The sequence below is a fragment of the Artibeus jamaicensis genome, unplaced genomic scaffold (genome assembly GCF_021234435.1).
Source record: "Artibeus jamaicensis isolate MK-2021 breed Jamaican fruit bat unplaced genomic scaffold, CSHL_Jam_final scaffold_833, whole genome shotgun sequence".
Taxonomy (NCBI): domain Eukaryota; kingdom Metazoa; phylum Chordata; class Mammalia; order Chiroptera; family Phyllostomidae; genus Artibeus; species Artibeus jamaicensis.
The window spans coordinates 3,851,157-3,875,222 of NW_026522056.1; the positions used below are offsets into that span (position 1 = coordinate 3,851,157).

At 42.6% G+C, this 24,066-nt stretch overlaps 1 protein-coding gene across 11 annotated transcripts in view; it reads right to left on the reverse strand.

Annotated features, from left to right (window-relative positions):
• The window catches only part of PSD3 (pleckstrin and Sec7 domain containing 3), a 554,618-nt gene that overhangs the window by 168,160 nt on the left and 362,392 nt on the right, over positions 1–24,066 (reverse strand). Inside the window, exon 12 of one of the 11 annotated variants that reach the window (XM_053659807.1) lies at positions 1–22,596. This exon is cut by the window's left edge and continues 16,910 nt beyond it. The exons of the other annotated variants lie outside the window; for them this stretch is intronic. Within the exon in view, the coding sequence (XP_053515782.1) occupies positions 22,513–22,596 (84 nt within the window). The 3' untranslated portion in view covers positions 1–22,512. The remainder of the gene's footprint in view (positions 22,597–24,066) is intronic. 11 annotated transcript variants of the gene reach the window in all.

Consider the following 24,066-nt stretch of genomic DNA (forward strand, 5'->3'; position numbering starts at 1 on the left):
ACAAATATCCCCTATACACCCTACTCCCAGAATTTCCCAAGGAAACACTCCTACTTCACCGACTTGCTCTGTGACTTGCTTTGGCCAATAGAATCTGAGCGAATGTGAGCTACGTCACATTCCAGGGGAAGCTGGAATGTCCTGTGCGGTTGTGCTCAGGCTCTCCTGTCCTTTCTGCCAGGAGCACGGGCTTGTACGTGGAGGGATGGTTCCTTCAGGCTGGGTCTCCAAATGAGAAGACACTTGGGCAGGGCAGAGCTTGGACACGGCCACCCCGGAACCACCAATACATAATTGGAGAGGAAAGTTAATACCTGATTTAAGACTTTGAGATCTTGGGGTTGTCTGTTAACATAACAAAGCTATTTAATAAATACACAATGCAATGCTATTGTGCAAAATGTTATTACGGGTTGTTTCCTCTTGCTTATCTGTATTTCCTAATTTTTATATTGTAACTATCTATAACACAATGATACAATAGTTTGAAGAAAAAGAAGAGCTCAACAAACTAGAAGGATTCACTTTAACTTCACTGCGTATGAAGTTATCTAAACAATATCTAAAGAAATACTCATTGTCAACTATTGTCAGTCAGATAATAACAGCAGTATCCTTCCGTGCACAGGCCAGGGGAGAAGGAGCCTTAGCTAATGGGTGCGGATACATTTTTGGTACAATGGACAATCTCCCAGCGTGGAGATGGGTACATAAGCTGCAGTTAGGGAACTCCGACGTTTGTGGTCCACTGGCAAGCTCACCCCCAGTGGAAATGGCTACGTCAAACTGCCTTAGTTCAATGACATTAATTATTCAATTCTTCTAACTTCCTTTGTCCTGAGGCCACATCAGTTAAACAATTTCTGAGATTGTACAGCTTCTTAGTAGTTTTACCTATTGGGACAGAATCTGCTGATAAAACTGGTTCAGATAAAATGGATTTAACATTAATAAACTGGCATTTTAGATTTCGTTTTCTTGCTATTTTGAATAGCAAGAAATTGTTTAAAAAAAAACAACCAAAACCCCCTTCAAAGCTCACCCACCTGCACAGCCACTCTTTCTAAGTCAGAACAGCATGGCGGTTATGCTGCTCTGCTCATGGGTCAAGTGCACGGGACTTTTTCCCCTACAGAGGACGGTAAGCTCCCTGACAGCTTTTCCTAAACTCCCCACAGCATCAGGGGAGCGGCAGATCCTCGAGAAATATTCGTGGCTGGCAGTTTCGGGGCAAGGAGGCTTATAATTTTATGGGCAGCAGCCCCACAGCAAGCGCATTTACTAGGTTCCCATGTTCCAGATGAGACAGCAAGGCCCAGATGTGTGAGAACATTCCCAAGCGCAGGAGAGGTACAGCCGGGACTCGGAGCCCACAGCTGAGTCTTACGTGTACTGCCTCCTGCTGAGTTCAGCTCATTATAATGCTGTGAGACTCAGTGGAAATGATCACACCCCTCCCCCAAAGGGTGTGCTGTGAGGCTGGAACGTTTGGGATGGGAAGTCAGAGCCTCAAGGAGGTTTGGATGAGCACAGATAGACATCAGCCCACCTTCTATGGAGGGCAGTGACTGCCTGCAGTTTTTGGTTGAGTAGGAAGTTTTGGGCTAGAGCTGAATTTCTAAGGACAACAGAGGACAGATGGGGCTTTGCCAGCAATGGTCTCCTTGGTTCATGGCCCAGGTAACAAACAACCTTCCTGCTGTAATGACAATTCTGTAAAGAATATTTAGGACAACCTTGGCAAAGATGCCCCGCCTCACCCTGGAGGTAGGGGAAGTGGGAAAGAAGCCAAGGAGTCACGTGTAATTTACAGCTTAAAGTGGCTCAGGCTAATCCTCAGAATTACTTTCTTCCTTTATACTCAGGGCAATAAGAAGACAATTATAAAAATCATAGCAAGACTCCTTTTCTCTACTTGGGAAGCAGGGTTGAGGTAACAGCAATTCCTCCACGCTGCACTGAAAAGCCTGAAGATGAGACCGTGGCGGAGCATTAGTACCAGCCCACACAGGGGCGCCTGCACTCTCGCCTGCCTTCCCACCTGTGTGAACACTGAGCGAGCCTCAGGCGTTGGCTCCAGGTCTGGGGTTTGGAAAGACAAGACATGAAGTCTCTCCACAGACAACATTCTAACTTTCAGTCTTAGCAGTACTTGTGTGTAGAGTTGTAGATCATAGAGTTTTCTCTCCATGTCTTCCAAGAAGTTTTTACTTGAATCTTCAGGAGGAGACGCCACCTTCATCATGACCCAGGGTATACAACACACACACACGCACACACACACGCACGCACGCACACACATACACACAGTGCCCCCCATGAAACTAAAGTTTCAGAAATACCTGCCATTCCTATGTACACTACATTCTGTTCCATTCCATTTTAATAAAAGAAATGCTAGCTACACTGGACTAGATTTAGCTGATCTAAAGAAAAAACAACTTTAGGACACATTTTTATTAATATAGTCATGTATGTATTTGGTTTATGGCCATCTACGAATTCTAACACTTTAAGGAAAATGATATTTTGCTATTCTTTGAATTACCCTAATTCAAGGAATGAAGTGTTCCAGAAAGGTAAGTCTACAAACTCTAAATTACCCAGCTTGTAAAATTGACAATTTTTATTTATTTTTTATTGCATTTTTCCATTACCATTTATCCCCCTTATGCCCCTGCCCCCGGCACTCACCACCCTGCTGTCCATGTCCATGAGCCCTTTCTCCTTTTCGTTCAATCCCTCCACCCCAGAGCTGTCTGCCTGCTCTTTATCTGTGAGTTGGTCTCTGTTTCATTTGTTAATTCCGTTTTTTTCATTAGATTCCACATATGAGTGAGATCATATGGTACATGCCTTTCTCTGACTGACTTATTCCACTAGTGTAACGTTCTCCAGGTCCATCCACACTGTCACAAAGGGTAAAATTTTCTTCTTTATTTTATGACTGAGTAGTAGTCCATCGTGCAAAATTTTAAATGACTTTCTTGAGACTAGAAACTGTCAGACCAGTCCCACGTGCAACTGTAACAGACTTTTCCAATAAGGAAACCCCTCGGGAGGATTTCCCAGACACGGGCGTGAACGCTGCGCCTGGGCTGCAGCCCACAGCAGGCCCGGTGGACGGCGGGCCCTGCTGCCCTGCCCCTGCACACAAACGCCAGTTGTTAACGATGCTGCTCCCTCACCGAACCCCACTGCAGCCTTCGGTCTCCATCTCCAGTCTCCAGGCAGGCAACCAAAATCCGGAGCTGGCACGTAAGTCCACTCAACAAATACTGACTGAGACCTAGTATGTGCCAGGCATTGTTCTGGGTATGAATAAGCAAAGAGGAGAAGTACAAACGCCTACCCTCAGAAAACACAGATCCTAGTGAGGGAGGTCGTGGTGCATGAGAAGGAGATCTATTCCTCATTCGGGACTGTGTAAGTGCCAGGAAGGGCATCGGCAGGGCGGGTAAGGGCTGCCTGAGAAGGTAGGTAGGCAGAGCACGAACATTGGTTAGGGTATGATGGGAGACAACAGAATCACTTCACTAGTTTAAGACTGTGATTTGTCAGACTGTGACTGCTGGCAAGGCTGGAGAACAAGTCCAGACTGAGTGTCCGGGAAATACTCCCCAGGCTGCACTGCAGAAATGAGCTGCTCTGGGAGCCACGGCCCAGCCATGAACCACTGGCCTCTAACACGACAGGCACCCCGCATCCGCCCCTGGAGATGCACATAAGCGACAGACGTCTGAACACCTGCCACGGAAGCCAGAGAATAATGAGACCCCAGCAGAAACAGCCCGCGTTCACCTCTCGCACTTCACACCCTGCGTCTGATGGCCAAACCTGAATCTCACGTTGGAATCCAGCAGCAAGGGGTAAGGGAAATGTGGTTTTTACCTTTCCAGGCACTGCACTGCCACGGAACCGACAGATGCCTCTATGAGAATGCAACATTTGAGCAGGCCCCTGGTCAACAAGGAAAAGCCAACTAAAGGAAGAATGTTCCAGTTGTGTGAAACCATAAAAAGCCTGAGAGCAGGAACGAGGTTGGGTGTCTTCACACAGCAGCAAGCGTGGCTGAGGCCTGGGCAATAAGGGAAAACTGGTCAGAGATGAGGTGGGAGAGGAGTAGGGGTGTCAGGAGCCAGGTCATGTAGACCCTTGTAGGCCTTGATAAGGAATCTAAATTTATTTTTCTAAGTGTGGAGGACAGTTATAGGATGAAGGACTTTAAGCAGGGGAATAACACGATCTGATTAACCTTGATAATAGACCACTCTAGTTCTATAAACTGTTCTCCATGTCAGATATAAATCGATGGCTTAAAAACACATAGTTTTAAAATGGCTAATTAGATCTTGTACAGAATGAGAATTTTATAAATCAGAAGGAAGGCCTACAAGTCAGTACTTCTCAATTTCCATGTGCCACAGAGACAGTGTGGGCATCAGCACGGCCGCCTCCACCTTTTCCGGGACCAGGAGGTGGCGCAGCGGCGAGGGCCCTGCCACCCTGGGCACGCGCCTCCTGCGTCCTCCACGGAGGTGTGGTTGACCAAGGAGGGATCTTCTTTTAAAACTTTCTTCCAAACTTCTGAACTTAGAAAACCTGAGATTCTATAAATATGAAAAAAATATTAGAAAAGAAAATGGAAATTAGCCAGCAGCCCTAAAAATCAGCCTTTTTAAAAGGGGCTCGTTCCAGTGTTAAGGAAAGTTTTTTGTTTTCTTGTCCAATGTTCAATTCAAAACCAAGACGATGGGATAAAATAAATCACCAAAGTAAATAATGTTTCTCCTGAATTTTTTTTGGAGAGTGTGTAGTTCACTCTAACATTCTATTTACAATCGACGTATTTTGTAAAGAGTGGAGCCATTTAAAAGAAAATGCCTATTTAAAAAATGTTCCAAGAACATATGCACCCCTATGCTCATTGCAGCATTATTTACACCAGCCAAGATTCGAAAGCAGCCCAGTGCCAGCAGTGGATGAGTTGGATGAAAAGGCTGGGGTACATTTACACAGTGGAACACCACTTAGCTGTAAAATGGAGGAAACCTTCCCCTTTCCGACAGCACGGATGGACTGGGAAAACATTACGCTAAGTGAAATAAGCCAGTTGAAGAAAGACAAGTACTATCTGATTTCACTCATATATGGAGTCTAACGAACAAAATGAAGTAACAAGCAAAATAAAGACAGACTCACAGATAGAGAGCAGGCTGACAGCTCTAGAGAGGGTTGGAGGACTATGAGGCGGATGGAAGGATTGAGCAAAAAAAGAAGAAAAAAGGAGAAAAAAACCTCACAGACATGGACCACAGTGGGTTGATTACCATGGGAGGCAGGCAGGTGGACGTGGAAGAAGGAAAGGGAGGGTCCACGGTGATGGAGGGAGACTGGACTTGGGGCGGCGAACACACAACACAGTGAACACATAATCTGCTGTGGACCTGTGCACCCGACACCTGTGTAACTTTGTTAATCAGTGTCACCCCGTAAACTCAGTCAAAAGGAAGCCAGTGTGTTCCATAAAGGGAGTGAGGGGAACTTGCCGTAAGTATGTACTTAATGTAGCAACTGTTAGGCTTCTGCCAGCAGCACCCCTTACTGTTTTGAGGTCATGCATCATAATTGTGGTCTAAATGTTCTAATTTGCTTTGCATTTTACAATATTAATGTTTTAAGCTTATGAGTCTAAATATACTTTACTCCAATTTTGAAAGAAAACATGAAACAAATTTGCAGAAAGGAAGTCAGTTTCAAATACACTTATTATATTATCTATTTTATGTATTTGTATACTAGTTATTGATATAATTTTTTATCTTTTCCTCCAAAGCAGCCATTATACTGCCCTTGACAAATTCCTGCCATTCTGACTGAACCAGGAAGATAAGTGACATCACTTCCTTCGCCCTCTTTCCATACAGCCTGCCTTGTAATTGTTTTCACACATGAAATGTGTGATTTCATTTCACAAATGAAATCTGAACCAATCACTCTCTTCCCACCTCACTGCTCCAGCCCCACAATGTAAACTAAATTAGCTGAGGGGAGGCCCAGGGAACACAGGAATACAGAAAATGTTCCACAGGGTCAGACTAAATGCCAGAGATGACTCATCAGGACTTGCGGTAGCCAGCCTTCAAGAAGGCGCCCATGCTCTCGTGCATCCCTTCCCACTTCTGTATCAGGGCTTAATACACTTTTTCCAAGTATATTTGGTAGCAAGGGGATTTGTTTTAAATGTGCTCCCACGAGCCCTTGATGTACCCTCCACTGGGAGCTGGGGTGCCATCCCCTCTCGCCGGCTGCTGCTCACAAGCACGCACCCGCCTCCACTTCCTAGAAGCATAACCCTCACGAGGTGAGGTCACTCAGTGTGCAGTCTTCCACCCTCACATTCCTTATTTGATTCATTCCTCCCTCCATTCATTTGTGCTCATTTCTCCAGAGTTGGAGTACATTTACCTGTTTTCCCATGTCACCCCTTACCTGCTCATATTACTCCCCCTCCCCCAGAATGAAGACTTGTAAGAGGGGATCCCTAACGTCGGCACACTCTTGTATGCGTATTTTGTTTTTTGTTTTTGTGACAAAATAGGCAGAGGCAGGGATGACAAAGAGGCTGGATCATTTAGGTTCACAGATAAAAAAAACTAGAAGGGAAGAGTCAAAAACATTAATTATCTCTGGGCTGTAGAAAGACTGAAAGCATTTTTAATACTTAAAGATTTTCTATAGCAAGTGTTTAATTTTATAATCAGAAAAATTAACATAAAGAAAATATGACTACTGCATGTATTCATGTTTTAACTGTGTTCTTGGGCATATGCTCTTCTAAGACTTGAACTTGCCATACAGTCGGGAATAAAACTCTTTAAAAAAGCATGTAGGAGATGAAATGTGGAGCTAAGAAAAAAAGGCAGGACACGATGCTAGGAAAAAAGTAGGAAGTCAGGGAAATTATCTAATTTAGAGATATAATGAGTCTGAAAGTAAACAGGTTTGGTGTCCCTTCATGCCTAAACTAAAACGGAAAAAAACAGGTTTAACAAAAAAGGAGGCAAGTGGAGAGAGCAGAGTTTATGAGCACAAATGCCTAGAGAATGTGCAAATCAGACATCACAGAACTGCAGACGTCTGTAACTGTCAGGCAGCTGATGTGGAGCGTGTGAGGACACAGGGCTGGGAATGTCAGTGATGACAGAGTTAACCCAGATCAGGAGGATGAGGCTCGACGGAAGGAATAAAGACAGTGATTGAATGAGGTGGCTGTGACTCCCAATAGTCAAGCAGCCTATTGGCTGCTACAGAAAACACCATGGAAGAGATATGAGTGGACTCCATTGAGACGGTCAAAGTAACAAGTTCTATTTGGAACATACATCGAGTTCCTCTTAACCAGACTGTACTGAGATATTTACCAAAAGACAAAGTCCTTAGGAAACCCAGGCTTATCCCTTATTCTGTGTTTTAGAGGACTCCAAAGCAAAAGAACTTTCTCAAGCCACACAGGCAATGTTGGCAGAAGCTGAGGACATCTTCGTGTGTGCTACCAGTCATCTCGATTTAAAACATTCACATCTATATTAAAATGAAACAATATACACACCTCGAATATCCTTTGAACAAGACTTTAAAAGCCACTTAGTCCAAATATTCTTGTACCTGAACCCTGTGTTCAACACCCCACCTAGTCGCCCAGTCTGTGCTTGAGCACCCTCGGGTCAAAGAAGCCACTGTTGGCTGAGGCCACGCGTTTTATCTACGGGCTCCTCCACTCCACAGAAGACTGCCTTGTGTGTTCTAGGATATTTCATTTTTTATTCTTAAAACTGCCAGTCAATTGGCCAGTGCCTACTATTTCATAGTCAATTGGTTTCATTTTAATCAAATAGCTCCTTAGGAAAACAGCATACAAATGTAGGCCAGACTCAATACTTCATATTTTGTTTTGCCCAAGGTCTTTCGAGGTAATAGTTAAGAAAGCATTTTGTATACCATAAACTCTATACTAACACACAGGATTAGAACGTACAAATCATCTTCTTCTCTTCATGGTGTTGTAAGTATTCTGTTTCTCTCAATGAAACACAGAAAAGTAAAGATATGTAAGTTGTCTTAACCTTAATTAGCTAAAATATAAAACAGGCAGTTATGGCTGTCCCATTCTGACGCACCCCATTAAGTACTTCAGCCACGCCCAATACGGCAGAACTCACATGCACAGAGAAAATCTGCAGAGGCATCCCTTGCATAGAGGGGCATGATGAAATATGCAAACGAGTTCAGAGCTCCGGCATATTCCAATCATTGCCCCCAAATGACCAGAGGTTTACTGGATTATACACTCTGGCAAACCGTATTCTATGAGCCTCTTAAAAACATCCTTTGAATTGACAACGTATTTTGATAAAACTTCTGGAAAGCAGAGCAATTTTTTAAAAGTGAAGGCCAAGCAATGGAGGAACCAAAAAAACTTTTAAAAAAACCTATCCATAGTCTCAGACTACCTAAACTATGTGTGTTTATAGCTATCAACCGCTGGCAAAAAGTAAAAATAATTAGAAGCTCTTGATTGGAATAGAAATATAAAGTATTATATGCACACTGACTGAAATAATGAAAAAGTGAAAGATTCCTAAAGAAGTACATATTGAATCTGCCAAAAAAATCTGAAAGGAAAATCCAGTCCTTGGTACAAAACCCTCCTCCCTGCCTGACACCCCCACAGCGCTCTGCAGATGGTGTGCAACACCCATAACGCACAGTGCAGTTGCACTCACGTAATGTGCTTTAGATACGCAAGTGATTACAACCCAAGTCTTCTTCAAGAAAAGAAGGTTCAAAGGTTCCTTTCTAAAAAGTAATGTATTATTAGTAGTGGTTTTAATTTTTCCTACTTAATATCACTCTTCCCTAGAATTTGGGGAAATAAAAATAAGACTTCATTTTAAAAGAAAACATGAAGATAGAAATATTCATATTAAGGAGAAAGCCTCATTATCCAATGTGAAGAAAGCGATTAAATCACAAACATTCTACTGGTTTAGGGAAAGAAGCCTTTGTCCACTATCCACCCACGTCCCTGTGCGAGCGAAGCCCTTTTCATCCCTACAGCCCAAATGAGTCATGTCCTTGCCAACCGACCAGCAGGACACCCCCTCAGAGCACTCACTTCCGGACAGCAAAACAAGGTGCATGCAATGTCTGTCTTTTTTTCAAGTAATCTTATGGTTTCCTTTTAAGGATCAATTATTTCTGAAGAGAATCTCTGTCAAAGCTCTCATGAGGCTCCCAATGGGATGAAGGAGGCAATAGTGCTGTTTGATATAAGATTCATTTTGACATCTGCCTACAAATGTCTACCTGGATGAAATCAACTGTGCCACAGGTAATAAGGACCATGTACCAGTGCCACCTGAGACCAAGGATTTATCCTGTATTTATCCTTTACATTCCTCTGAGGTTCTGTAGCATAGCCAGGACCATCCCAATTTTAGAAGTTAGAAAGACTGACATGAAGTAAGGTGATAATGCAATGTCTCATTTCCTGCAGGAAGAGAAGCCATGCGATCTGCCCGAGGCCTCGGAGCAGTGTGCCAACAGGGCATGGGTCGGGCTTGAGTCTCTTGGCTGATGCTCTGGGAATTGCTCCACATAACAGATGATCGCTCTGAAAAATGTGTTAAACTGTAATACAGAGTTATCTCAACACAGAGCAGAGGGGAGCCATTTAATTATTACACTATTTACTAAGTGCTTCCCTAGACAAAGATTCATCATCACACTTCTTCACTCCAAAAAATCCAGCCCATAGAGATTCACAGTCTACTTGTATATTTATTTAACCTCTTCATGTTCAAAATATGGTTGCAATCAAAAGACAGTTCTATTTATTTATTTATTTATTTATTTATTTATTTATTTATTTATTTAAAATATTTCACTTACTTATTTTAGACAGAGGGGAAGGGAGGGAAAAGATAGGGAGAGAAACATCAACGTGTGGTTGCCTCTCACATGCCCCCAACTGGGGACCAGACCTGGGGCACCCCTTCGGTTCACAGGCCCGCTGAGCCACAGCAGCCAGGGCAAAGGGCAGTTTTAAAAAAGCCTTCACGTCGACCAGTGTGCGCACACATACTGTTCCCACTGCAGGGGCAACCATTTTAAGTAGGTCACAAATAGTAACGCCATGTAATCTAAAGCGCGATGACTAACAACACATTCTAAAACGGAAGCCGATTTATTGTTGTAATTTCTAAGCTAGTGCAGACATAGAGTCTGTGACTCTTGAGACTTTAAACAAAATAAGTATAAATTATATTTCAATTTCCCTTTCTCCTAGCTGCAGTATTGAACTTAAATGTCTACTAGATCAGTGGGTGGAACAAATCAAAGAACACTTAAAAATTTTTAACTTTACTACCCACAAGGATGTGGGAGTAATATGTCAGTGGGACTAAAAAGTGTGTGGCAGAGCCTTAGAGACTTCCCTAATTCGACAAGGAGCAGGTTCTTCCCTCTTTTAAAGAAGCAACACTTGCCCTTCCTTTGCTTGGTCTACTGTACAGAGCTTTAAATATAAAAGTTAAACCACAATTTTAAAATGTACATGTTCTTATATGTTCTCTTGTAGCACAGTAAAAACACTAATCATAGCTCATAATCTTAGAGGTCTCTCCCCTAAATGGCCTTGCAAAGCTTTCCCTTCGGCTGGGTAACACAGATCTGCACTAAGAATAAACTCAATCTTTAAGAAATGAGCAAACGGGAACTCTTTCTCTCCATTTCCTCCCCCTTCATTCCCACTTTAAGGGAGTACAGATGTGAACAAATGTATCTAAATATAATCAGTAGAGAAAGATGTCAATCTCACTTCCAAAAGCCTGATGCCAAGATGGAGGAAGATGCAGTAGCACCTGTCGATGGGGCCAGGACAGCACATCGACCCCCCCGGTCCCCCGGACGCTGTTCCACTGTCTCTGACCAGTGGCACATCCTCTCAGAACTGTTGGACCTGTGCAGCCTGACCTCAGGCAGGCCGCCTTCACTGCCATCCAACGCTAACACTGGGCTCCCTCCCATCACCCAGGTCCGGCTTTTCTCCAACCCCAGGATGTTCTTTCCTCTTCGCCACACGCACCCTTTGCATCCAACTAAATCCCACCTACCTATATGGGCCACTCATATTTCATCCACCCCACAGAGCTTCCCTGGAGCGACATGCACCAAACAAGCTCTCATTTTCAGAGCTCTTACAGCACAATTATGTGAACCCCATAATTTGCACCAATTATAGAATGTCTTCTGTCCTTTGCTAGTTGTTGCATGTACATTATCAGCTTTGTTTCCCCACTTAAACTGTAATATTAAGGTCATACATGAGAAGCCTTACTTTAAAAATGTTTTTCCATAGCACTAGCATGCAAGTGGACAAGGCATTCGGGGGGAAAAACCCTCCTGCGCTGAATAACACAGTCAGGCTCTGACCTCTCAGCAGTGACCCACGATATTCCTCCCTGTGCCTGTGCATGAATGCAGGCACGAGTGGGAGGTAGATGGTTGCAAATTCCACCCGCACTTCAGCTCTTCTGAAAAAAACCAGACATAACTATCGACACTGCTGTTGTTCATCTTCAGAGAAAGCTACGTGCTGTAAGTAACACACAGGCAGATTCGCCCATGCAACTTCCTCAGTTGCCTTTGTGCATATATGAATGTCACTTTTCCTTCCTTTTTGGATTTCTCATCTCATAGCAAGTCATTAAAAGGGTAGTTTAATGCAATCCAGACTAGTTCCGTAGGCACTCCTCTTCTGAAGATCTACTGAATGCCTAATGCTAAGCAACACGCTGAAAGAAATACAAAGAAGACATACGACAGGGGTCCCTTTCTGTTTTAATTCTCCAATGTACAAAGCACACATGTACATACATGTAAACATACACACACAGAGTTCCCAGGGAAAGAACAAAACCTGTTTCCTCGGCATCTCTCACGCCATTTCTCCCAGTGCTGTGCACACGGTAACAGTCCGGTGGCACTGTACTGTTGATGAAATAATGAAATTTGTAGGTAGCAAAGTCCAGTAGCCCTTTATCAAGAACCCTACAAAAGCCACATACATAGAAACAAATTAATATATTTGAAGAACTTTTTTCTTTTGATTTTTTATAGAGAAGAGTTGTTCTCCCACATACTGTCACTGAAAAACCAATTATTGATTTTAAATCACCTCGCAGTTCCCTGAAGCAGAAATGAATTGGAGAGGCAACTTCTGTATCTATTACTTCAGAGCAGCTGTGGAAGCCTGCTGTTGCCTTGTTTATAGGATACAGGACTGTAAACACACACACTTGAAGAGAGTTACATAGCAGGTTATCTTTTCGAAGGTTAATCACAAGAGACATAAAAGGAACAGATGTATGTTCTTTTTATGTCTGTTGTGAGAAGACAAAAATATGTGCCTAGGGTTTGGGTCACATATTAGCAGGTGAGGGTGGAAGTGTCACAGGGACTAGAGATCCTGGCATCAGAGCAAACAGAGGGGCGACGCCTATTATTGAGGCCTGTGACAGGGGTTGGGTACCAAAGAAAAATAAGGCAACAACAGAGTGGGCACCAAAACAAATGGCGGTGATGTTAAGGATAGAAGTCTCTTTATAATTCTTCCCGGAGGATGCATAAAAGTTAATGTGGCGTGCAATATTTAATGTGAAAAAGGTAGGTACTGCTTAACGAATGATTCTAGAACAAATGCACATGTGAATAAATGGAGGAACGAAGGAACGCATGAGTAAAATAACCAGTGAGAGGTGACGAGCAGCATGAGCTCCCGGACACAAGGGGGAGGAAGCGGACCAAGGACAGCCCCAATCACAGGACCAGGGCCCTGGGGGACCTGCAGTGGGCAGCTGTGCTTGGGCGAAGTCACCAGTTCTGGGGTGGCAAAAAAAGAAAACTTAGTACACGAGATTATAAGATAAAGTGATCTCCCATGTAGGAGATCACTGAGCAAATCCTAATTTCCTTGTTGTTGTTAATTTTTTCTGCCAAAGAACCTTTCATTATGCTTTCAATGCAGAAAACATGTTCTATTTACTGACTCTCCACCCTACCCCGATTTTATCCTACCCATCCTTTAAGGTCAAAGTCAACACAAGCTCCAAGAACTCTTTCTTCTTTAGGAAATGTAGAAAACAGCTTTGGGAAGAGAGGCTACAGATAGGGGACAGGAACGGTTACAGAGGGAGAGGGAAGTGGGATCAGGGCTTGGAAGAAACTGACATGGCAGATTTCCTTGGCTGGGATCTGAAGAAAGGTGGAAACCAGGTCTCTCAGTCACACTTTGTTCTAAGGGGGAAAAACCTCTAGACTTCCTTCAAGGGGACCAGCCTTTAATTTCTGGAATCACAGGAGGCAATGGGGTTGGCACTCCGCCCCCTCCCACTGGATGTCCCAGTTCTCCCTCCTTTCGGTGCCTTGACATCCAGAGTACAAGGGGCCCTTGAACAAACACTGGTTTGAACCGCATAGATGTTTACCTGCACAGTTCAAATCTGTGCTGTTTAAGGATCAGCTCTGCTGTTGGGGTGCGAGTCTGCAGACATAACCTGTAGTTACATGTGGGTTTTCAACATCACAGGAGGTCAGTGCCCCAACCCTTGCATTGTTCAAGGGCCCTCAGTCTAACTGTTTTTAGGATGTGCTCCAAAGGGAAAGACAACAGAGAGAGGAAGCCGAAGACCCAGCCAGAGGGACTTCCTCCAGCACTAACCCTGCAGGATGGGATGGATGAGTAACGTCTCCTAGGCTATTACTGTAGAACGCTGCCACAACTCCAAAGAAAATCGAATGCTGAGACGCTGAGCTACTCTGAAGACACAGGGTGGGGAAGGAAAGTAAAATTAGTGGCACCAGTGGCAATGACGCAGAGAGAAAGAAAAAAGGAAGAAATGCCAAGCTGTCGCCAGGCAATGCAATGCAAACCATTGCTTCATGTCCCGTCCCACTTCCACACCCACTGAGAGTGCTGTTCTCGGGGATGGAAAAGAAAAAAAAAAAAACAGCTTGAGAGAGCAACAGAAGAATCGATGCCAAACCATCTCAGCTCTGAGCCAAGACACTAACCTCCCAGTTCATGGCCATTACTGAAAGACAGAAGATGAAGACAACGGGAGAAGCTGTGACCGTGGGTCTCTCTTTACTCATCCACGGCTTTCCTAAACCCAGAAAGGCACTCATGCTAAATCTGTTTAAAATATCATATGAATTACTGACCTCTATTTCTTTCATGCATTTGGCAGAGAGCAGCCTAAATTGATATCTGTGAGCTAGTGAAATATTGCCAAGTAATAAGCAGGCAGAGACATTAAGTTACTGAACTTTAATAAAATGACAGCTTAGAATTTAAAGACAAAGAAATGTCTTTTTTCTTCCATTTTTGGAAAACAAATAAAGCTGGTTAAAAGATGCACAGTAATTTCCTGGTGTTTTTGATCTCTTTATTTTGCTAGCAATTGCTATATAACAATTACAATCATTATATTATATCAAACATCAGATGTAAAATTAAAACAATTACAGGATTTTCTGCTACCTAGATCCAAATCCCCATCTACTCCCAAGGCTTCAAGTCATACTTTTATCAACAGAAGTTTCCCAAACACTGACCTACAACTCCATCCTCTTAGCTGGATGTCCAGTAGATTGTAAACTCTGTGACAGCCCAGGCCTCACGTGTCTGGAGCACCTTTATGGCACCCAGAGCACGGTACAGAGAGGGAACTCAATAAACATCAAATGAATGGACCTAAGTCTGTTGACATCTAAGATTCAAATTACGCAAACGCCTTCATTCCATCCCCAACTACTGCCCTGTCTTTCTTAGTGTTCCCACTGCTTCTCTGGGCTCTAAATTTATAGCTATAATTTATCTTTGTCCTTTATCTCCTCTATCCAGATAGTTTGCCATTAAGGAGATTATCTTTAGAAACGAGAAGTCCAAATACATACATTCCCCCCACTCTGCAAAATAAGAAGTCTCTTCCGTTCATCTTTACCTCTCTGTCACTACTCTATGGCAAACTGGGTATTATTAACCCCTATTTTGGCAATCATGTCTAAGTTGGCCTTTTTACTTTCAGTTTCTGCATACTAATTACAGACTAAAAACCTCCTTTGCTCAAAAGCTATATATACTTCTCCATTACCCACCTACTTTCCAAAGTAAAATTATCCTCTTAAGGGAAGCATTCAAAATCTGACTTTGCAACACACCCCACCCATCAAACTGGCCTCCTCAACACCCTGCCAGCCTGCTAAACTAATTTCTGTACTCACATTTAAACTCATTCTTTATCCATTAGTTCATTGGAATTTAAATGCCATGAGGGCAGGGATTTTTCACTGTTCTCTCTTCAGCACCTAGACTAATGCTGAAACATATTAGACCCTCAGAAATATATTTGCTGGGTGAATGAATGAGTTACAAGAAGAAGAGAAAAGAGGGAGGAAGGGAAGTAGGAAAGAGTGTGTCAAACTCCTTCCACGGGGGAGCTTATCATTCAGGTCAAGTCCCCATTTTCGCTGATCACTTCTATCTTCCACTGGTTTCTCTCCTCATACAGTTTATCACTTAAACACTCATCAAATAAGTGCTCAGTGAATGGCTGGGAGCCTGCTATGTGTCAAGCTCCATGGCAGGCACTGGTGATACAACAAGGAGCACAACCAACACGGCCTTCGCCATCTGCAAACTCACAGCCTGGTGTAAACATTAAAGCCAATTAAAAACCAGGGGTTACAGACGTGCATAAAAAAACAAACCACTTAAGTTGGACTTCAATAACAGGGAAGACTTCTCAGAGGAAGGGACAGCTAAGGGAAGACTCGAAGGATGAGTATGACTTAGCCCCATAAAAAATAGGGAGGGGTGTTTGAGGCAGAGGGAACTGAGTAGATGGATGAAGACCTGGAAATGAGAGAGTGGAAAAGTGTTCGGGGAATTGAAAGGAGTTTAGTGGGTCTACAGTTTCAAGCACAAACTGGGCAGGAAAAGAGCTGAAGCTGCAGAGTCGGCAGGGGCCACAGTCTGAAGGGTCTTGGAATCACCTCTGGTTGCTCCTTTCTCACCAAAAGAAAGAAAGAAAAAAAAAAAAAGGATGAGCTTTCAGAATGAATATGAAAAGAAAGCTGGGGCGGGCCAAAGGAAAGCAAGAGGCTTCGTGTGTCAGCTCTCAGTCTAGATGAGAAATTTCTCATGGAAAAACCACAGGATAAATTCCCTGTGGTCTTGTGTTTACTCTGCATCTCAAAAATGCCGGTTCAAAAAATGCAGTACTCAAAAGGCTAATCGAAAACTTTGATTCTTCCCTCCCCTTTCCCATCCAAGGAAGCAGGGGATAACTTTTAAAATGTAACAACTGAACAAAGAGATTAATATATTTAAATGAAGGACATTTCATCAACTATACAAACCTTGTCTCTAATTTTATTTTTCCTTTGAGACTCCAAACTTCCTTGGCTAGTCAGCAGAGATTTTTGAACTGGACTCCCCTCAGAATCTACAATCCTAAAAAATCTTGTAATTACCAGGAAATTTGTAAACACTTAAGCAATGAGCTAAGGAAACAGCTCAAACTGGCTTTGATTCCCTTTTTACTTTTGCTTCAAATTAATTGGTTCCTTTAATCCATAGCAGTTCTTAACATTAGTCCATAGTCAAAACAAAGTTCTATCCAAATGTGGTATCTTGTTTGGGAGAAGATGCAGTGCTCCTGAGAACATGTCATCACAGTAAGTACGCAACAAGAGAAAAGGTATACCCAGAATGCAAAGCACCCGTTTTCTAAGTACGCATTAGAAAAGGTATGGGTTTTAACTGGACAACTTTTAGTATTTAGTATTCACTGTATTAAGAAAAGCTACCCAATATCTGTCTTGTACATCATCTTTAAACATTATTCTTCCTCAAAATAGTTACGCAAACACTTACTCTGGGCCATGAATGAAATGAGAGCACCAAGAAAAATTAGAAATGCCATTCTGGGGGATACTCCTTCCTACTCCTGTTGCTAACCTACTATGCAGGACGGGGGAATAAATCCCCTGCTAAACGTTCCTATTGAGGAAATTACTAACACAATTTAAATAGTACTATAGCTACAATGCATTAAATAATGTCTCTACCCCCCCAAAAAAACCCCTCATTATCACATTCACTTATTTCCTCTTTCATTAAAATAGCAAAAGCTAAATTCCAGGGAGACTAGGAAAAAAAAGCATTATAAAGCAGAAAATGATTCCCCATTTCTAAAATAGGGGCACTGTCAGGCATACTAGCTCTTGACTCTCAAAAGTAAGAACTATACCAAAGTACGGCTTTCTTCTGATTCAGTCCAAAACCACAGGACAACAAAAGGAGTACCTGCAACTTTAGGGACGAAAGTACCAATGGCATATTCCCCCTATGCCACCATCAATTCTCATCTGTTAATCCATCTCTCTGGCTGATAGTGGCACGTATTCTCCAATAGAAACACACACGCATGCACCACATTATATGTAAATAAAAAATTATCTAGCTTTGATTCTTGCCACTGTGTGGAGGAAATGCAAAAACCCTTGATCTTAACAAGACAACCATGGATTATCTCTGAACTAGCAATCTGATCCTTAACGAGCCTACCTCAGTGCCTTTGAGGAGAAAGAAAGAAGGCACGCTATGTCCACTGTGACATTCACTGATGTCTCACCCGTCCATTCGACAAGCACTTATTGATCACCCTGCATGCCAGACACCATGCACCACAGAATGTTTAGCAGCAGCTCTGGCCTCTATCCACTGAACAGCATAGCTCCTGCCCACCTCGAGTTGTAACAACGAAAACCATTTCTAAATACTGTCCAGTGGAACCAGCTTCTTAGAGGTCCAGAGTATACTGCCCTCATTTATCAGAGATTTAAAATGTAACTCAGAGGAAAATATGCAAACTTGATATATGCTTGAAAATGTTGAAAAAATACATAAATAGCCTGTAATACCATTTTAAAGTTGGAGAGATGACAACCAAGTAGAAATTCACATATACCTAAGTAGGGTTAAAAATATGTTTATTCTTAAATGAAACTACGGAAAGAGAGTATGTTCCTAAAAACCACTCCCCGCTGTCCTCTCTAGAAAATTATCCACCTCCCACCATAAACCCACTTCACGTAGCAAAACATTAACCTCACTGCGGACTGCCAATCCCGTGGAATCAGTGTAATGAGATAGTCACTGAAGTAAACGAAACGATAAACAGATCATTAAGTGGGCTCAAAATGATTTTATCAATTAAAAAAGGCAACTTAGATCCTCTAAACCCAGCCTCTTCTATCCATTTGATAGTAAACCTCACTTCCCTGGAAGAAACATGATTCCTGTAATTGTTTTTTAATCAACTTTTTAGAAGAGTTTGAGGAGAGAAATTGCTAGGCAGAAAGACAACAGGAAAAACAATAAATCTTTAATTAAAGTACAAAAAACTGACAACAAAATGAGAAAAACACTACCTTGAGCTTTCAAAGGAAATTGCTTATAGAAGCTGACACCAGAACAAGCATTCATTTACTCAGGAAATTAAAAGTCGTACTTTTAAAAATGGTTTCAGACTTTCTGAGGAGTTCTGGCCAAGATGGAGGCATAGGTGGAAACACTTCGCTCCCTCACACAACCCAAAGAAAGGTAACAAATAATTTAAAAACAAAAACAACCAGGAAATCAAACTGCATGGAACTTGACAACCAAGGAGATAAGAAATACTCACCCAGTCTGGGAGGAGGGGCGGAGACGAGCAGCCGGGTGGAGAGGACCCTCGGCAAGGTGGTGGACTGGGTGGTCCCACATTCACATGGGGATAAACTGGGAGGAACAACTGGGGAGGGAGACAGACCACACAACCCAGGGTCCCAGAGCAGGGAAATAAAGCCTCAAACCTCTGACTGAAAATATCTGTGGGGGTTGAGGCAGCAGTGGTACAAACTCCTAGCCTCATAGGAGAGTCCACTGGAGAGACCCACAGGGTCCCAGAACGTACACAAACGCACCCACCCGGGAATCAGGACCAGAAGGGCCCAGTTTGCTTGTGGGAAGTGGGGGAAGAGACAGAAAGTGAGGCAAAAGCTGAGTCAGCAGCAATGCTCCCCCTCTGGCCTCTCCCCCACAGACAGCGTCACAACCCAGCAAAGAGGGTTGCCCCACCCTGGTGAACACCTAAGGCTCTGCCCCTTACTACGGAACAGGTGCACCAAGACAAAGAAATATGGCCCAAATGAAAGAACAGATCAAAGGTCCAAAAAAAGAACTAAGTGATGAGGAGATAGACTACCTGTCAGATGCAGAGTTCAAAACTCTGGTAATCAGGATGCTCACAGAAATAATTGAGTTTGGTCACAAAATGAAGGAAGAAATGAAGGCCATACAAAGTGAAATAAAGAAAAACACACAGGGAACCAAAAGTGAAGGGAAGAAAACCAGAACTCAAATCAACGATTTAGAATAAAAACAATAAATAAACATCCAACTAGAACAGAATGAAGAAACATGAATTCAAAAAAATGAGGAGAGGCTTAGGAACCTCTGGGACAACTTTAAACGTTCCAACATCTGTATTATAGGGATGGCAGAAGAAGAAAAGGAAGACCAAGAAATGGAAAACTTATTTGAACAAATAACGAAGAAAAACTTCCCCAATTTGCTGAACAAACTAGACTTCCAGGAAGTACCGGAAGCTCGGAGAGTCCCAAAATGTTGTACCCAAGAAAGCACACACCAACACACATCATAATTAAGTTAATCGTGATGAAAGATAAGGACAGAATCTTAAAAGCAGCAAGAGAAAAGGAGACAGTTACCTATAAAGAAGTGCCCATTAGACTATCATCTGATTTCTCAAAAGAAATCTTACAGGCAAGAAGGGGCTGGAAAGAAGTATTTGAAGTCATGAAAGGCAAGGACCTACATCCAAGATTACTCTATCCAGCAAGCTAACATTTAGAATAGAAGGGCAGATCAAGTGCTTCCCAGATAAGGTCAAGTTAAAGGAGTTCATCATCAACAAGCCCTTATTCTATGAAATGTTAAAGGGACTTATTTAAGAAATAAAAGATCAAAACCTATGAACAGTAAAATGACAACCAACTCAAAACTACTAACAACTAAACCTAAAAAAACTCAGCAAACAACAGGAACAGGAGCAGAATCACACAATGCACATCACATAGAGGGTTACCAGTGGGGCGGGGGAGAATGGGGGAAAAGGTACAAGGGACCAGGAGGCATAATTCGTAGGTACAAAATAGACAGGGGGAGGTTAAGAATAGTATAGGAAATGGAGAAGCCAGAGAACTTCTATGTACAACCCGCGGACATGAACTAAGGGAGGGGAATGCTATAAGCTGGCAGGGTGCAGAGTGGAAGGGGATAAAGGGGAGGAAAAAATTGGGACAACTGTTAATAGTATAATCAATAAAATAAATATACTTAAAAAAAAAAGACTGACTTTCCCTAAAATGTAACCTATTTGTGGCTTGTGTAGCATCAGCCCTTTTAGAAGAACACAATTTAATAAAAATAAAACATGTGATTAGAAAAAAAAATTGTTTCAGATCCTTCCAGAAATCTAAGCTTTCCTGGGAACACAGAATTTGAACAGAAAATGTGCACTGCAAACTCCCTGGATGGGCTTGGCCTTTGCTTCATTTTTTAATTCCAGATCCTTCTCTTTTGTTCTTTATCCACCAATGAATAGAACAGTCAGCTATTCACGGAGTCTGGGAGGTGAGTATGGTCTAATCTAGTAGCAGGAAACATTCTGTAGAGAAAATAAGAAATCTTTTTTTCCATCTTCACCGTTTTTCTTCTGAGAGAAAGAAGTGATTTTTTCTCTACCATAAAACAGCTGTAAAAATTGGCGTCACTGTGTGCCCCAGTGAAATGACCTCTCGGGGCATGTCAGGTGACACATCACATCTGCTCCCAGGAAGACAAATATAAAGCTGGTACAAAAACAAAATGAGAAACAGCCACTAATAAAATTTGCTGAACAAATTTTACCACCACAAACAAATCCTCATCAGTTAGTAGGCCCCTTAGAAATACAGGGTCATGGACATACGTGGACAAACAGTAACCAGATCTGAAGAGGGGGAAGATTTAGAAAATATAAAAACCCTGTCAGTTATCTACTCTGCAACAAGCTACCCTGAAAGTCAGTGGCTTGTAACATCTACTATTTGCTGGCAATTCTGTGGATGTGCAGTTTGGGGCAGAGCTCAGAGAGGACCGCTCGTCCCTGCCCCACAGGGTGTTGGCCGGGCTCCCCTGGGGCTGGAGGATCCAAGGTGCCTCAGAGCCATGTGTGAGAGCAGTGCTGGCTGCAGACTGCAGAACCTCCATGTTCCTGCGACAAGCATGCTTCCCGCTCTCCAGCAGGACAGCTTGGGCTGACTTCCTTACATGGTGGCTCAGAAACTGCCCCTTCTTAAAGTCTGCAATTGTCACGGCATCACTTCTGCCACATTCTGTCACCCAGGCCAGCCCAGACTTCAAGGGGATAGAGACTCTGCCTCTTGATGGGTAGGACAGCATGTGCATACAAGGATGGGGAAAACTCCAGCTAGCCATCTTTGCAAACAATGCACCACAAACCCCATTTCTGGAAACCAGAATAATATGGAAGAAATCAAGAGAAAGAAAATGAAAGATGACCGGAATTAAGCGCCTTTTCTTGCCAATATACCCCATCTCCTGCCCTTGACTGTTCAGTCAAAAAAGAATGAACAGGTGGAAGACGCAGTGCAGGCTGTATCTGTGTGGACAGCAACCTTGACTACAAACAACTAATTAGGATTCTTCAAAAATACAGAAAGAGAACCCAGAGGAATGAGGAGGTAGAACCACCAGTGCACCTCTTAGTACCTTTGGCTAAATGTACATCTTATGCAAAAAAGATACAAGGGTTTGGTACCAGGTAAAAACTGTAAAAAGGTAGGAAAAAAATTAAATGTTCCTTTTAAAGAATGAGAACATCTACTTTTTAGGGTCATGATTTTAAAAGACCAATGTTTCTAACCTATTGTCCTAACAGAAACAAGCATCGAAATATCCAACAGTTGAGAAATAAAACAAATAAACGAAGACAGTGACGCAGTCAATCCTATGCACAGGCAGCTCCTCTCCCCTGCCTCAGAGTGCAATGCCACAGCACGCCACCCCCTCCTGAAACCTCCGAATTTGAGTATAGGAAACAGCGGTGCTATTCATGCACGACCTTTGCCAAAAAGTGGCTGCAGGTGGGTTTACATACCAAAGAGGAGCTGTGAGGAGAACATCCTGAGTCCCAAGGAACTAGTCCAATGGAGCCTGGACAAAAATATCATTGGGTAAGAAGAGGTTTATCACTTTGAAAGCATGTGAGCCATTGTGCTGTGTGACAGTAGCCTCATTTTCTCGTTTGTCCTCATTCATCTCCATTCTCCTTCATAAACACAAAGAAAGGCAAGTCTTTCTTCCAGCGAAGTTTTAATACCATTCCATCTCAGGGATATCTGTAATTCATAGGGAAAGCCTCAAAAGCTGAAAATTATTTAGGACCAGAAATGAGGAAATTCAAGCCAATTATGGGAAAATGAGAAAGAGATAAGGGAGCTGAGAAGCCTTTCAAATTAGACCACATAGGAGGCCAAGACTGATTACATGGATGAAAGAGTCTGGAAGCAATGCTTCTTTTACTGCCTTTTAAATAAAGATCTCTGAGCTAAACCAGCACTCACTTAACGAAATTCTACAGGTATTAAGGTCTGCACCATAGTTAGCACTGGCTAAATAATTTCAGTTGCTGTGACTTACGGGCCTGGGTAATTTTTCACATTGACAAACATCGATCTCCACGTAAAAGGCAAAAGTAGAAAGATCACTGAACTTGGAGGCAGAATAAAGATTTGAATCTTGGCTCTGACTCTATATAAATTAATCTCTCAAAGTCCAAATCACCTATGAAAAATATGGGCAAAAATACATTTAATCAGTGAATTGTACTACATGGTTCAATGAAATAAGTAGTTTATATACCTGCAAAAAATAGTGTCCAGTACATGTAAACTGTGATCTTCTATACAAATTAAGGCCCCCAAATAATTTAGACTCCCAAATGAAAGCCTTTTTTTTTTTTAAATCATGGAAAAGTCACAAAATTTGTGGTTAGAAGATGAAGTTTCTAGGTCAGCTTTTGCTGTTTATGGGCTGCCCCGTCTTGGGCAAGTATTTTCTCTTCCCAAATCCTGGGTTCCCCCTTTGCTCGGCAAACCGGAACTGAGTACCTACTGGGTCTCTGGGACCCAGCAACGAACCAAGCAAATTGGGTCCTTGCCCTCGTGGAGCTTCCCATGTCATGGGGAGACATAAAGGGAACAAGTGCACAGTGCCAGGCAGTGTCACCTATAAAACGAGGTGAGTGGGTTAGATCAGCTTCACGCTCCCTCTACCCCATCTGTCTAGGAGTCTATGACTGTGACAGGAAAGTCAACAAAAGGAAAAGGGGATCTCAGTTTCCCATCCTGCGCTTCATAGGTGTTAAATCACTCTCTCTACAGCTAAAATCAAAAGCTTCCCAAGAACAGCAGCGCCCTTAACAAAGCCTTTCTGTGCTCTAAAAGCAATAGTCCTCTTGCAAGATAAACACTTAAAATTCTGCTGTTAAAGGGAAACCTTTGCTGTTCAAGAGAAAATCAGATCTATAGATAAAAGAGTATGCTTTTCTTTATGCTCCTGACACCAATGATCTAGAGGGTAATACTGGCACATATACGCAAGGACACCCAAGCCTTAGCATACGCAATCACAACTGATGGCTGAGATGCTCACAAGACTAATTCAGAAAAATATACTGAGTTGGCACATGGTCTGCAAAACTGAACAGAAGCAGACCCAGTAGCCTCTAGGCTAAGATTCCTAGTGAGCAGAAATATGTATTTACAGCCTTTATATTTTATATTGTTATCAATCATACAAACATACTT